The sequence below is a fragment of the Nomascus leucogenys genome, chromosome 4, assembly GCF_006542625.1.
Source record: "Nomascus leucogenys isolate Asia chromosome 4, Asia_NLE_v1, whole genome shotgun sequence".
Lineage (NCBI taxonomy): Eukaryota > Metazoa > Chordata > Mammalia > Primates > Hylobatidae > Nomascus > Nomascus leucogenys.
In genome coordinates, this window is record NC_044384.1 from 92383327 (window position 1) to 92398078 (window position 14752).

Genomic DNA, 14752 nt, shown 5'->3' on the forward strand with positions numbered 1-14752 from the left:
CGTGAGTGGATAAAAGGTGCCCGACCTCCTAAGGGAAGGAGCTTCTCTAGAAAACGCGAATTTCGCCCCCTCAAGAGACAGCTGTGCAAGGCCATATCAAAACATGTGAAAGGAATGTATTTTAGGGTGGAATACTTTGCCTGCCTTCGGGCCTGCTGTCTGCCACGTGAGGCTGTGCCAGTGTGAGGTTGGAATTCGGGATCTGGAGGCTACAGAGCCATCGGTGAGGCCTGAGTCTCTAAGCACAGCGCCCAGAAGGAGAGGGCGGAGCAGGTCCGACCCCCTTTGCGGCAGGGCCTGAGCTGGTTTTCCAGGTTTCTCTGGAAGCCCTGTAGAGGAGCGGAGGGTCCATTAAGTGGGCTGAGGACTTTGAATTTAACCTTGGTTTGCAAGAGGCTTCCAGAGAGGATGTCTGGGAGCGTCTCGGAGGGGGACGAGGGGGCGCCGGGAGGAGCAGGTGCAGGAGCCCACGGCGCAGCGCCCCGCGCAGGCCTGGACGCGGGGACGGCCGCGGCGGCCGGGACAGGGGTCACCCCGCAGGGCCCTCCAGGGTGGGCCGCCCCACGACCCCGGGCCAGGCCGAAACAGGAATCCTCCAGACCCCAGAACTTGGGCCGGGCTGGCCCCGCTGGCGCGGGAGCCGGCGCGGGCGGCGGGAGCAGTGGGCGCGGCAGGCGCACCCCCGGGCGCTGTGCGCGTGCGCCGAGGTCGCCCCGCCCAGGCCAGGCCCCGCTCCGCCCCGCCCCGCGCACGCCGGCCGCGCCCACGTGACCGGCCCGGGTGCAAACACGCGGGTCAGCTGATCCGGCCCAACTGCGCCGTCATCCCAGCTATAAGCGCGCGGCCTCGGCGACCCTCTCCGACCCCGCCGCCGCCGCCATGCAGCCCTCCAGTCTTCTGCTGCTCGCCCTCTGCCTGCTGGCTGCACCCACCGCGGCGCTCGTCAGGTGAAGCCTCAGGGGCCGGGGCTCAGGGACGGGCAGGGGTCGCGGCGCCGAGGTCCCGGGGCCTGTGGTGACTTTCGCGCTCCCCTGCGGCCCCCACGAGCCCCTTGCGCCCCCCGCGCTGGAATGCACCTGTGCCGCCCTGCGCGGCCTCCTGCACGGACCACCTGCCTACGGGGCGCCGGGCTCCGGAGGTGCAGGGGACTCGGGGCAGAGGCGCCAGATGCCTCTTCCCCATGCCACCCTGGGTTGTACCTTGAGGACTGCAGACTGACCGCAGCCTCCCTGGAGACGGGGCGGGGCGGGGGGAGGTAGTGCTCATTCGGGGCAGGTGGAATTGGGGTCTGTACTGAGCGCCCCTGTTGCTGGAGACCTAGGTGCAGGCCCCAGAGCCCCCGAGTATGGGCGAGTCCATTTCCTTAGGGACCCCTTTACCACCTGTGAACTGGGGTCTTTAAAAGTTTGCTCCAGCGGCTGTTATCACAGGCCCTGGGCTGGGAGGCCCCTCGAGACGCTAGGAGTTCCCATGTCCCTGAGAGAGCAGGAGGCATGGGGAGTGGGCCGGCTTACCCACCCCGGGCCTGGGGCTGTGCTGCAGTAAGGCCCACACGCTCCTCAGGCCGATCCCCTGTGCCAGGTGAGGCCACTGATTGGGCCTGGATGGGATGGGGCCCGGCCATGCCTGACCAGCTGGGCAGAGGAGGGCCATGCTGCAGTCTGCTTCCTTGACCCCCTCCCCAGCCCTTGCAAGGCAGCCTGCATTCCCAGGAGGGGTATGCTGACCCATCCTATTGGGCACCTGCCCCACCCTTGCTCTGGGCCTTTGTGGGAGACCTGGGATCTGCGATGGGTCCACTGCCCTTGGGCAGGTGGGTGAGGTCAGAAGGCTGCAGGGGCTGGAGCTGGCTGGGCCAGCAGGAGCAGTGGGCTGGGTAGGACTGAGCCTCACCAAAGGCTGTGGGGGAACGGTCCGGGGGCGGGTAGCTCCAATTAAAGTCGTTGTTGGGGAGTAGCCACAAGCCTGAGCCTGCCTTGACCTTGCCAGCCTATCCACAGGCCTCCCCTCTCCAAGGAGGGCGGACACAGCAGAGGGGAAAGGATGCTGGGGCTTCTTGGAGGGAAGGGTAGCTGAATCCAAGCCCTCACCTGATTCCAGCTCTTGTGCGACTGATACTATTACACCTGCTTCCTGGGTCCCTGGAGGGCGTGTCCCTCCCCCAGGACAGAACCTGGGGCTCTTCCAACCCACCAGCTCTTAGGCAATAATTTCATCTTCCCGGACCACGCCCTTGGCAAGCCAGGAAAAGCCGGCTATGACCTTGAACTCTCAAGGTCAAGGAGAGGTTTTATCTAAGTGATTAAAAGCCCAGGGGAGCTTCCTTGGAACAGGGAGTCAGTTCACACCAAGGGGAAGGCCAGTGGCCCTGGGGGAGGGGCAGGGACCCCTCTCTCTGTTACTCGCTTCCTGGGTATGGAACTCAGGACCCCTGACCTCAGTCTGGAGCTCCCTCCTGCACCCTGGCCGGTGGTGTGCTGGGTGACAGGACTCTGGAGGGGTACCCTGAGTGCAGCTGTCGGGGGAGGCAGGGCGGTGGGTGAGGGAGCACAGAAGCCTCTAAGGCCCCAGGTGCAGTCCTGGACTTTGTGGAGCCGCATGGAGTGAGGAGAGGGGCGGATGCACAGGAACGAGTGTGGGATGAGGGCACCGGGCAGCCACAGGGTCCATGTGGAGGAGGACAGATAGTCAAGGAGGGCTTCTGGAGGTGGTGTGGAGGGCCCATCTGATGGCCAGAGGAGGCCACCCAGAAGGTCAGGCAGAGCTGCCAGTGCCAGCCTGGAGGTGGGGCCACCTTCATGCAGGTGTCTGGGGGTGGAGAGCAGGTATGGGGGCTGGGTACAGTGGGCTGCCTCAGAGCACTTTGGGCAGGAGTGACAGGTACCCGCCAGCACCCTGAGCAGCCATGCTGGCCACCATCCTGGAAGAGACCAGCGCAGGTGCAGAGGGAGGATGGGAGACCCTTGGGGGCTTTGGAGCCTCTAGAATGGCTGAGGAGAGGAGGGGTGGGCACACTGGCCCCCAGTTTGGGTGTGTGGGGCTGAGGTGGGTGGCGGGTGACCACTTCTTAGGACTGTGGCCTGTGCAACCTGGAGGGGGCAATGGGTTGCCATTCACTGACTTGGGGGAGCTGGGCCAGCAGTTTCCAGGTGACAGGCAGGAGTTTGGTTTTGGCTGTGGTGACTCTGAGATTCCCCAGGGGCCTCCAGGTGGATGTGCAGTGTTGGCGGCCTCGGCCGGCAGGCCGGAGGGCCTCCCTGATATGCCCCGACCCCTGGTTGACAGGATCCCGCTGCACAAGTTCACGTCCATTCGCCGGACCATGTCGGAGGTGGGGGGCTCTGTGGAGGACCTGATCGCCAAAGGCCCCAGCTCGAAGTACTCCCAGGCGCTGCCAGCCGTGACCGAGGGGCCGGTCCCCGAGGTGCTGAAAAACTACATGGACGTGAGTATGGGTCTCAGCCCTGCTGCAAGCGGAGCCACTGTCAGGAGAGCTCCGTGGAGTGTGGGGAACACTCCGCCTCCTGTTCTCAGCAGCGCAGTTTGAGTGGCTCACCTGGCCACGGTGGCGCCCAGGCTCAGCCACACTCCTCTCTTCCCCATCCTGGAACCTCCTGCCACTGGCCCCCGTCGTTGCAGGGTCTTGGTCCTGCTCGGGCCTGGGAGGGTGATTGGGGGTGGCCTTGGGCCTTGGTGCTAGCTCACCTGTGGGGGCGGTCCTTGGGCCTGCCTGAGTGTGGCCGGCTGCCCTGGAGCCTTTTACCGCTGTCCTGCTGGGAGGCCTGTGGTGACTCGTGGCCTCCCCAGCCCCTCCCCATCTTCTTCCTCTTGCAGCAGCCCCTCCTGTGCCCACTACTCCTTCAGGGGGAAGCAGCATCCAAGGTGGAGCACTCTGGAAGCCACCTAGCAAGCTGGGGCTTGGTCAGCCTTGTCCCAGCTCTGTGGGGTCAGTTCGAGGCCAGAGCCTGCTGTCCAGCCTCGGGGCTCTGGCCCACTGTGGGGGGGCCTTGCCCTCTGTCCTGCTTGGCCCGAGTCCTGGCTGTGACAGGAAGCCCAAGACTCACAGGCATGTGACTGGGCCAGGGGGGCACTGGGGGGAACCAGGCGCTATGTGCCTGGTCCCAACTGGTCAGTTCCTGATCGCCCTAGTGCGCGAGCAAGCAGATGCATGCGTGCACACACATGCACATGCACACATGGAGATTTGCTGAGTCTCCCCCTGCCAGTGGTCACTTCCGTGGGGCCATGAGTCAGCAGCTGCTGCTGCTCCGTGAAGCCAGGCAGTTGGAGAAACACTGGGCTGGGCTGGTGCCAGGAATCTGGTGGCTGACGGTGGCCCAGGCTCCAATCCTGGGGGAAGCAGGCACCCAGGCGACCCCAAACTCCAGGACCCTCTTACTCTCTGCTTCCTGAGAGGCTCAGCGGGCATGGGACCCCTTGTACTTGCCTGATCCCGGAGTCAGCACCCCCACCTGGCCCTGCTATCCCTGTGTACACACGGGGAAACTGAGGCCCTGGGCCATTAAGGCAGGGTTGCTGGGCAGGCAGTGACTCTAAGGCTTACCTTCTCCCCTTGACCAGCTGAACCCCTCTAAGCCCTCTAGGCTTGGAGTTCACCCTGGAGGGCAGGGCAGGCACTGAGACACCCAGAATCAGACCCTGACATGGCCCCAACCTGGGGAGGAAGTCACTTCCTTTTTCAGGCCCTGGACCGCGGGCCACCAGGGGAGCCTTCCAGGCTGGGCTTTCCTGCACCCGGGGCTCAGGCCAAGGGCCACGTCTGTCCCCACCCTGGCTTGACCTCTGGCCTTGTTTTTTTGTGGGGAAGTCCTCAGTCTCACCATGTATTAAGCAGGGGTAGGTGTCAGAACCTAGGGGTCTGGATACCCCAAGCACCTGTGGGCATTAGGACCGAGGGCTGGGGACCTGGCCCATCTTCCTTGCAGGCTGAGCAAGTGGGAGTGGGTGGCTGTTGGCAGCTGTGGGCCCCGTGATGCCCCTCCCTCCAGCATGGGCCTTCAGGGCTCGGCTCTGGGGACAGCCGGGCCTTCTGAGGCCCAGTGGGGAGATGGGGCCCCCTCTCCCATCTCTGACGGACCCTGTCCCCTGCCAGGCCCAGTACTACGGGGAGATTGGCATTGGGACGCCCCCCCAGTGCTTCACGGTCGTCTTCGACACAGGCTCCTCCAACCTGTGGGTCCCCTCCGTCCACTGCAAACTGCTGGACATCGCTTGCTGTGAGTCACACACCCCGGCCCCGTTGCCCAGGTCCTGCCCTTTGGGGATGTCGCCGCAGGGCTGACTCAGGAATCACTTGGGCAACGCACTTCTCCTGCCTCTTGGCCCCATGAGCCAGGCCAGCCCTCCACCCTGCTCCAGCCACTGGCTTTCTGGGTGAACCACCAGCTGTGGTCTTGCTCTCAGCAGCGCTGGGGCTGGGGTGGCTGCAGAGGGAGCCAGCTGTGGCTGGGAGGGAGGCCCGGGGTCACAGCCCACAGTCCTGGGGCTCTGGCATGATGGTGGGCCTCAGATCCCCTCCAAATCCCACCCTGGGGAGGCAGCCTGGGGGGTGGTGTGGGCTCCATGGTAGATTGCAGGGGGATGGGAGGGCCATGGCCATGGCGTGGGCTGCGGGATGACCGGCGGGCCCCCTTGTCGCCCGGGTCAGGGATCCATCACAAGTACAACAGCGACAAGTCCAGCACCTATGTGAAGAATGGCACCTCGTTTGACATCCACTATGGCTCGGGCAGCCTCTCCGGGTACCTGAGCCAGGACACCGTGTCGGTGAGTCCCTCTGGGGCCTTTCCCAGGACTCGAGGGTGCCAGGGTGTGGGGTTCACCCACTGTGGGTGTGTGGTTGAAAGGGGGGGCTCGGTGATCCCAGCCCAACCCCAGCCCTCAGGTGGCCGGGGCAGTCAGCAGGGTGAGGAGGGGCCTGGGAATGGGCCTGGTCGTGTGCAGGCTGGAGGGACAGCCTCAAACCCAGGGGGTACAGGGGCAGGGGTCCCCGGAGTCAGGCCACAATGAGTGGGAGGGAGGACAGGGCAGATTGATTGGGCTCTTTTTGGCACATTGGGTTTGAGGTGCCAGCAGGTGTTGAGGGCTGGACCTCGGGCTGCACAGGGTCCCTGCAGCAGGCCGAGGGCCTGGGGAGGCTTGGGGTTGGGAGGATGTGCCAGGAACCTGCTGTGGGGGCTGCTGGCGGAGAGACACCTGCAGGAGCCTGGGAGGGCGAGGGAGGGGAAGCAGCAGTGGCTGTTGGGGGCCCCGCCTGCACTCCACCATCCTCAGGGCCCTGTGCAGAGCAACTCCCTGCCCAAGGAGAGGGTGAGCTGGCCCTTGTCACCCTGCCTGGGCCTCAGTGAGTTCTCACCTCGGAGCTGTCTGCTGGGGGTGGGCCAGGCCGCAAGGGGTTCAGGAGTTATAGGACAGTGACACAGCCCCCGGCTCTGGAGCGGGCCAGCAGGGCAGCAGGGCCGCCCTGCAGGCCCAGGGACCCAGGAAGAGGCCCCTTCCTCCAGCTGGAGCTGCTCCTAACAGTCCCTGCTGGGCTGGAGTCCAGGTCTGCACACGGGGCTCCTCAGAGCCCTCCTGTCTGGGCCCTGCTCAGCCTCAACAGGAAATTGCCCCGTCTGCCCTCTTCCACCCCCTCTGCCCTGTGTCAGCCTCAAGCTGTCGTTCTGTTCCCACATCCTGCTCTGGCCGTGTTCTCTCTCTGCAGCCGCATCCAGGGCTGGGGGAGGGGACAGGCAGAGAAGGGGAAGGGGGCAGCATGGCTGTGAGTTTGGGATGGGGTCGGCAGGTTCCCCGTCTCTCGGGCTCTGGCCCAGGCTCTCTCTTGTTCCCAGCGCTGAGGGCAGGAGCAGGACCTGCCTGTCATTGGTGGTGGGAACAAGAGTTCAGAGCAGGGAGAGGAGCAAGGGGTCTGCCCGTCTGTGCTCCTGCCTGGTTCCCATCTCGTTAAACCAAGCCCTGATGACTCCTATGAAGAGGCCCCCACTATACCCCGTGTCCCCATCCCCAGCAGTGTTCAGCTCAGGGTTTCCCGCCCTTTCTTCTGGGCCCTCTGGGCCCCGTCACGTGTGAGATGGGCATCCATTGAGCTGGGTTTTGTAGCCTTATGCTCAGGGAGGGGTGTAGGGCTCAGCCTGTCTGCTGCCCACTGACCCTGCCCTGGCCTGCAGGTGCCCTGCCAGTCAGCATCGTCAGCCTCTGCCCTGGGCAGTGTCAAAGTGGAGAGGCAGGTCTTCGGGGAGGCCACCAAGCAGCCAGGCATCACCTTCATCGCAGCCAAGTTCGACGGCATCCTGGGCATGGCCTATCCCCGCATCTCCGTCAACAACGTGCTGCCGGTCTTCGACAATCTGATGCAGCAGAAGCTGGTGGACCAGAACATCTTCTCCTTCTACCTGAACAGGTGGGCGCATGGGTTCCCTCTCGCTCAGCGTTGCTGGGAGGCAGGGCGGGGCTGGACTGGGAGCCTTCTAGGCACCCCCACTCAGTGCTGCCCCCTTCCTGTTGCTGTGGCCAGAGCTCCTCACCTCTGACCTCAGGGCATCTGGGAGGCAGGGGTTGGCCGCAGAGGAGTAAGTGGCATCACAGAGAAAGCTGTTTGGCCAGGGTCTCCCAGTGGGAGAGGCTCGGGCCAGGCTGTGGGTCCTGGGACGTTGGCAGCTGGGCCTCCCTATGAGAATGGACGCAGGTCAGGGGTCGTGGCAGTTCCTCTTGGTTCAGTCGGCCCATCGGTCCCCGGACCTGGTGATGGGCACATGTGGTCCTGGTCCCAGGGTTGCTGATGGTGGAGAGGGGGCGTGGTACCCAGGGGACTGGGGATCCCCGGGGAGGTGACCTTGGGTGGGTATGGGTCCCCAGCACCACGCGGCGAGCAGCTCTGTGGGCGTCCCCAGCAGGTGCTGGCTGCCCTCGAGGAGGAACATGGGGGCCCTTCCTTCTGGGAAAAGGGTTCTCCCCCACGGCCCCCACCTGCAGCCGCTGCTCCAGCATGGGTGACTCATGGTCAGGTGACCTTGGGAAGGGGACCTCAGCCTCAGTTAGTTTCCTCTTCTCGGGCAGACCTGAGTGGAGGGTTCCACGTAAGAGGGGTGGCTGGGGGTTGGGGGCTTTTGTTTTGGGGGTAGGCAGCGTGTCAGCCAGCGGCCTCCTGCCGTGAGCTGCGCCTGGTCACTGCCCCACACTTTCCAGGGCCGACAGGGGCAGGTTTACCTCACGTACGTGGCTCACTTGGCACTTGGAGTCTCTAGGCCTGACCCCTGACCTTGGGGCACTTCTGGCAGAATTCCAGCTGTAGGGCTGGCCAGGCCTCTTTGCTCTGCCCCTTGCCTGGGCAGTGAATACTCCTTAGCAACACCCAGGGCTAAGCTGCTCACTAGAGGCCAGGACACAGGTGAACTGGCTGGACCATTTCCCCGGTAGCCTTGGGGCACAGGGGAGGCAGCGAGGTGAAAAGGGGTACCCTGAGGGCAAGAGGGCATGCAGGCATGAGTGCCCAGGTCAGGGAGGGGGACACAGGCATGAATGCCCATGTGGGGGAGGGGCACACAGGTGTGAGTGTCCATGTGGGGGAGGGGGCACACAGCATGAGTGCCCATGTGGGGGATGGGTACACAGACTGAGTGCCCAGGTTGGGGGGAGGAGCACATGGTGTGAGTACCCAGGTGGGGGGAGGGGTACACAGTGTGAGTGCCCAGGTGGGGGGAGGGGTACACAGTGTGAGTGACAGGTAGGGGAGGGGCACACAGTGTGAGTGCCTAGGTGGAGGGAGGGGCACACAGTGTGAGTGCCCAGGTGGGGGGAGAGGTACACAGTGTGAGTACCCAGGTGGGGGGAGGGGCACACAGTGTGAGTGACAGGTGGGGGAGGGTACACAGTGTGAGTACCCATGTGGGGGGAGGGGCACACAGTGCCTAGGTGGGGGGAGGGGTGCACAGTGTGAGTACCCAGGTGGGGGGAGGGGCACACAGTGTGAATGACAGGTGGGAGAGGGGCACACTGTGAGTGCCCAGGTGGGGGGAGGGGCACACTGAGTGCCCAGGTTGGGGGAGGGGCACACAGTGTGAGTGCCCGGTGGGGGGAGGGGCACACAGTGTGAATGCCCATGTGGGTGAGGGGCACACAGTATGAGTACCCAGGTCGGGGGAGGGATACACAGGCATGAGTGCCAGGTGGAGGGAGGGGCACACAGACTGAGTGCCCAGGTGGGGAGGCGCACACAGTTGTGAGTGCCCAGATGTAGTCTCAAGGCAGCAGCTTGGGCAAGAAGTGAAGCCAGGCAGGAGGGAGGGTCTGAGGGCTTCTGAAAGCATGTTTGGTGAGGAGAGGAGGGATGGGAGGCGCTGATCAGGTTTCTACACTTGGGATTGCAGAGGTGTTGACAGGAGACGAAGGCGGAGGAGGCTGGAGGAGGGCGGAGGCCCCGAGCAGTGCTGGGAGGACTGGGTCAGGCCTGGTGCTGCCTCGAGTGACGGGCAGCAGGATGGTGGCCAGCTTAGCTGCAGATGCCCTGGTGGGATGGCAGAACTGCCCCAGACACGGAGAGCTTCTCTAACGGGACCAGCAGGATTTGCTGCGTTGAAAGCTTGTACTTGAGCAATGTTTAGAAACGAACCCGGGCGACATGGGCTGCAGGTCCTAGGAAGTGCAGTGCGCTCCTGCCCAGAAGCACCTTTGCTGGCCATCAGTGGTCTGAATGAGGGGGAGATGAGCGGACGTGGCTCGAGGATGCAGGTGGAGGGTGTTCCCAGGAGCAGCCAGTGCAGAGGCCCTGTGGCCAGAACCAGCCATCCCAACTTCCCAGATTGTGCCATCACCTCCTCCTGGAAGCCTTCCTTGGTTTTTCTTCCAGACAGACAGACAGACAGACAGACAGGGTCCTCCCCACTGGGCTCCTGGTGTTCACTTCCTTGTCTGCCCCCAGCCTTGACCCTGATGTCTGGCTGAACCTTGGCTCCTGAGCAGACCAGGAGAACCTGAGGGTTGAGGAAAACCTCTTCTGGGCCAGGCGGGGCCCACGCAGAGCAGCCCCACCCCAGGAAGAAGGGAGTCCCTCCCTCCTCCTGCCTTCTGGGCCTTTCCATCCCTACAGGTTCAGAAAGGCCCCTCCTTCAGGAAGCTCTCCCTGATTGCCACATTCACCCCCTTACTCCTGACCTGGCACTCTTGTGCTTGGGGGGTGGAGTGGCAGCTGACTCCTCCCTTCCTTTTCCTCCTAGGGACCCAGATGCGCAGCCCGGGGGTGAGCTGATGCTGGGTGGCACAGACTCCAAGTATTACAAGGGTTCTCTGTCCTACCTGAATGTCACCCGCAAGGCCTACTGGCAGGTCCACCTGGACCAGTGAGTAGTGGCTGCAGTCGGCTCCCCTGGGTTCTGTGGGTGGGGGTGGCGTGTGGGGACCCTGGAGGACCGCGGTTCTGCAGGCGGGGGTTGCATGTGGGGAGTAGTGGAGCTGGGCAAGAAAGAGATGGGGTCGGACCAGTCCTCCATGCCCCTCCATGCCCCCCATCGCCTCCATCCCCTCTATCCCCTCCATCCCTCCATCCCTCCATTTCCTCCATGCCTCTGTGACTCTCCATGACCTACCATCTCTTCTGTCCGTCTATCTGTCCATCCCTCCATCCCCTCATCCCTCTGTGACTCTCTATGACCCTCCATGATCCTCCATCCCCTCCATCCCTTCCATCCCTCCATGCCCCTCCATCCCTCTATGCCCCTCCATCCCTCTATGCCCCTCCATCCCCTCCATCCCTCCATGCCCCTCCATCCCTCTATGCCCCTCCATCCCCTCCATCCCTCCATCACCTCCATCCCTCTATGCCCCTCCATCCCCTCCATCCCTCTTTGCCCCTCCATCCCTCTATGCTCCTCCATCCCCTCCATCCCTCTCACCACCACCTGAGGGTCTCCCACCCCCCTACCACTCTGGGTCTCCTCTCCCACCCTTCGCCCTGGAGGGCTTACAGCTCCCTGTGCATCCAGGAGCCCTGAGAGGAGGAAAGTGCAGCCCAGCCAGGGGAGGGGCTCCCAGGGAGGGGCACTGGGCCCCCAGGGCACACTCCAGTCCAGGCAGGGGCCTCACGCCCTGACTCCCTGCAGGGTGGAGGTGGCCAGTGGGCTGACCCTGTGCAAGGAGGGCTGTGAGGCCATTGTGGACACAGGCACTTCCCTCATGGTGGGCCCCGTGGATGAGGTGCGCGAGCTGCAGAAGGCCATCGGGGCCGTGCCGCTGATCCAGGGCGAGGTGAGCGCCGGGGGCTGGGGCTGGGGCTGGGGCTGGCAGGGGGAGCCCCAAGGCCACCTCTACCACCCTGACACTGCTCTGACCCCTCTTAGTACATGATCCCCTGTGAGAAGGTGTCCACCCTGCCCGCGATCACACTGAAGCTGGGAGGCAAAGGCTACAAGCTGTCCCCAGAGGACTACACACTCAAGGTGAGCAGGCAATGGGGTGCCACACGCCCCAGGTGAGCGGGCGGTGAGGGGGCGCACGCTCCAGGTGAGCGGGCAACAGGTTGGGGGGGGGGGGTGGGTGGTGCCAGGCCTGGGTGCTGACCACCAGGGCCATCCCAGGTGTCGCAGGCCGGGAAGACCCTCTGCCTGAGCGGCTTCATGGGCATGGACATCCCACCACCCAGCGGGCCACTCTGGATCCTGGGTGACGTCTTCATCGGCCGCTACTACACCGTGTTTGACCGCGACAACAACAGGGTGGGCTTCGCCGAGGCTGCCCGCCTCTAGTTCCCAAGCCGTCCACGCGCCAGCACAGAAACAGAGGAGAGTCCCGGAGTAGGAGGCCTCTGGCCCCGCGGCCCCCTCCCACACACACTGACACACACCTGCACACTCCCCGCCCACTGTCCTGGGCGCCCTGGAAGCCGGTGGCCCAAGCCCGACTTGCTGTTTTGTTCTGTGGTTTTCCCCTCCCTGGGTTCAGAAATGCTGCCTGCCTGTCCATTTGTCCATCTGTTTGGTGGGGATAGAGCTGATCTGAAGCACAGATCTGTTTCACGCATTGGAAGACCCCGCCCAAGCTTGGCAGCTGAGCTTGTGTATCCTGGGGCTCCCTTCATCTCCAGGGAGTCCCCTCCCCAGCCCTACTAGCACCCACTGGGCTGAGCCCCTACCCCACACCAGGCCGTCCTCCCGGGCCCTCCCTTGGAAACCTGCCCTGCCTGAGGGCCCCTCTGCCCAGCTTGGGCCCAGCTGAGCTCTGCCACCCCTACCCGTCCAGTGTCCTGGCCCATTGAGGATGAGGCCACTAGAGGCCTGAGGATGAGCTGGAAGGAGTGAGAGGGGACAAAACCCACCTTGTGGAGCCTGCAGGGTCGTCCTGGGACTGAGCCTGTCCCAGGGGCATTTATTGGCCTGGAGGTGGGGTTGGGATTGGGGGCTGGCGCCAGCCTTCCTCTGCAGCTGACCTCTGCTGTCCTCCCCTTGGGCGGCTGAGAGCCCCAGCTGACGTGGAAATACAGTTGTTGGCTCCCTCTGTGCTGGTGTGCTCTGTGCTTGCTCAGGGGTGGCTCCAACCTGGGATGGGGACGGGGGGTGGGTAGTGCGAAGCCGGCACGGCAGCTGACTCAGGGCAGCACCGGGACAAGCATTTGGGGTGCCCTGGGCCTATGGCCCCCTGCCCTGCCCTGCCCAGCCCATGGGCTCCAGCCTGGTCGGCCAGCGGGGACCGACTTGTTCCCAGGTCTGGAGCAGTGGCTGGCAGGATGTGGCCTTGGCTGGGGCTTCAGGGTGTCTAGTGTGAGTGCCAGCCTTGAGGAGTGATTTCAGGGAGGTGGCCCAGCCAGGCGGCCATGGCACTTGAACAGGATATTTCTGCCCTCGGGTGCCATCAGAGCAGGACTACCAGTCACCCTCCTCAGCCCTCTTGTCCTGGGAAAGAAATGGCCCCAGGTGGCATAGGTGGCTGGCCTAGCTGGGCCTTCTTGCCTCCCAGGCCCTAGAAGTGGCTTTGTGTGCAGTGAGCCGAGCTGGCACCAAGCAAGCCTGCCCGGGGTCACGGTTGCAGGGATTGGACACAAGTCCTCTCCAGCCACAGTTGCCACAGTCACAGATGCCCAGGCTGATAACGCGGTTCGCTTGTTCTGCTGGGAGGGGAGGGGTTGGAAGCATGTGCCCGGATGCAGTGGTAGCAGCCCCTGGGGTTTTAACGGGTAAGTAGGAGTTTGTGGGCATGTGGTGGTGGGAGCAGAGTTCCTTTTGGGATCAGTAGCTCTGGAGTCACTTAGAGCCCCCTCGAGCCCCACCCCAACGGGTTAGAAGATGAGGCAGATGTGACACTTGCCATTATCTTGATGCCTCCGCCTGAGGGTGGTGGCTGCCTTGGCCTTCCTCCCGAGGGGCTCCAGGGCTTGCACTCCAGAGCCATGCCACAGCAGACACCTGGAGCAAGAACGTTTACCCAGGGTGGCACGGAGGCTTGGAAACACATGCCTAGCATTTGGCATGCCTGAAATCTGAGCAGAGCCGGGCAGAGCTCTGCGGGGCCTGGCAGGGCTTCTGGGGAGGCAAATGTCCTGTCATCAGATGCTTTGTGCACCGAGGCCCGGGAGGGCGGAGGTGCAAGGAGGCAGCCGTGCCCTGTTGTCCCCGCCCCGTCCCATTCTGCCCGTCTCCCTCCCTCTGCAGCTTGTCAGCTCCGTCCAGCTCCCATCTTCACGGCTGCTGCCCTGGGGTTGCTCTGAGGGCTCCCTCCAGCCCGGCAGGATTCTCGGGGCCGTGGAGTCTGACCCCAGGTTCCTCCGTGGTTTTCTAGCTGGTGACTGGACCCCGAGCCTGGAGTTTCCCCTGTCTAGACTGGGTTGTAACCAGAAACCCCTAGCAGAGGGGATGCTGGAGCCCAGGCCCTTGGGGAGCCCAGCACAGTCACATGAATGCTGACTGTGCCGAGTTTGGCTGGGCCCTGGCTCTGCCCGGCAGCCCCTGGCTCCCTCTCAGTGGTGTTTGCTGGCCTCAGAGAGAGGCAGCCCCAAGGTGGCCTGAGGCCGGGAGCAGGCCCTGGCTCCCCTGTCACCTACCCAGGACCCTGGGCAGGCCCTGGCCCCTCGGGCCCAGGCAACCCTCTCCTGCTATGGAGGCCTCCTCACTGCCTGAGGCCTTCAGGGCAAACTGGGGCAGCACCGGGCAGAGGCTGTGTGGCAGGTCAGGGTCTCCCAAGAGGTGGTGGCTGGCTGGGTAGGCCCAGCTCAGATGCTAGGGAGACATGGGGGCATGGCACACAGGCCACACGCAGCCCGGGATCAGGCCCCGTCTGAAGACACCGGGTCCAGTTTTCCCTGGGCCAGGCCCTTGGAAAGGAGGAGGGAGTTGGGGAGGGAGAACGGAACTCTGGTTCTCTGACAAGCCCCGTCCACCCACAGCCTGTGGGCTCCAGTGAGAGCGTGGCCAGGGTGCCCAAGGAGATGAGGAGGAGGCTCCTCATGCTTGATGACCCCTCCTGCTCATTAGGGTTTATCAACATCATTTAAGATCAGCCTTGTGCTGTGGGTTCCTGGCGTGCGGTGGATAACGCTGTGCCAGGGGCCAGCCCAGGCATGAGGGGCAGGGACTAGGCTGGAGAGGGGAGGGGCTTGCAGAGGGCTGGGCTTTTCCAGGGATCAGGGTTCAGAACACAGGTTTGGGGAGAAAAAGGGTTCAGTCAGGCACAGGCGGTTAGACAGGACCCCAAGCAGGACCAGCCTTCCAGACAGGAAAGGGTTGTGGAGACACAGGAGGCCAATTGAGAG

General features: G+C 64.0%; 1 protein-coding gene across 1 annotated transcript; it reads left to right on the plus strand.

The window, feature by feature from the left end:
• The first annotated feature begins 746 nt into the window (after nt 1-746).
• Nucleotides 747-12504, plus strand: CTSD (cathepsin D). The gene is made up of 9 exons (XM_003281336.4): nt 747-947; nt 3286-3445; nt 5114-5237; nt 5669-5787; nt 7188-7420; nt 10233-10355; nt 11115-11259; nt 11352-11450; nt 11589-12504. Exons 1-9 carry the CDS (start codon nt 880-882, stop codon nt 11754-11756), a joined length of 1239 nt encoding a protein of 412 aa, XP_003281384.1. The 5' UTR covers nt 747-879; the 3' UTR covers nt 11757-12504.
• The last annotated feature ends 2248 nt before the right edge of the window (nt 12505-14752 follow it).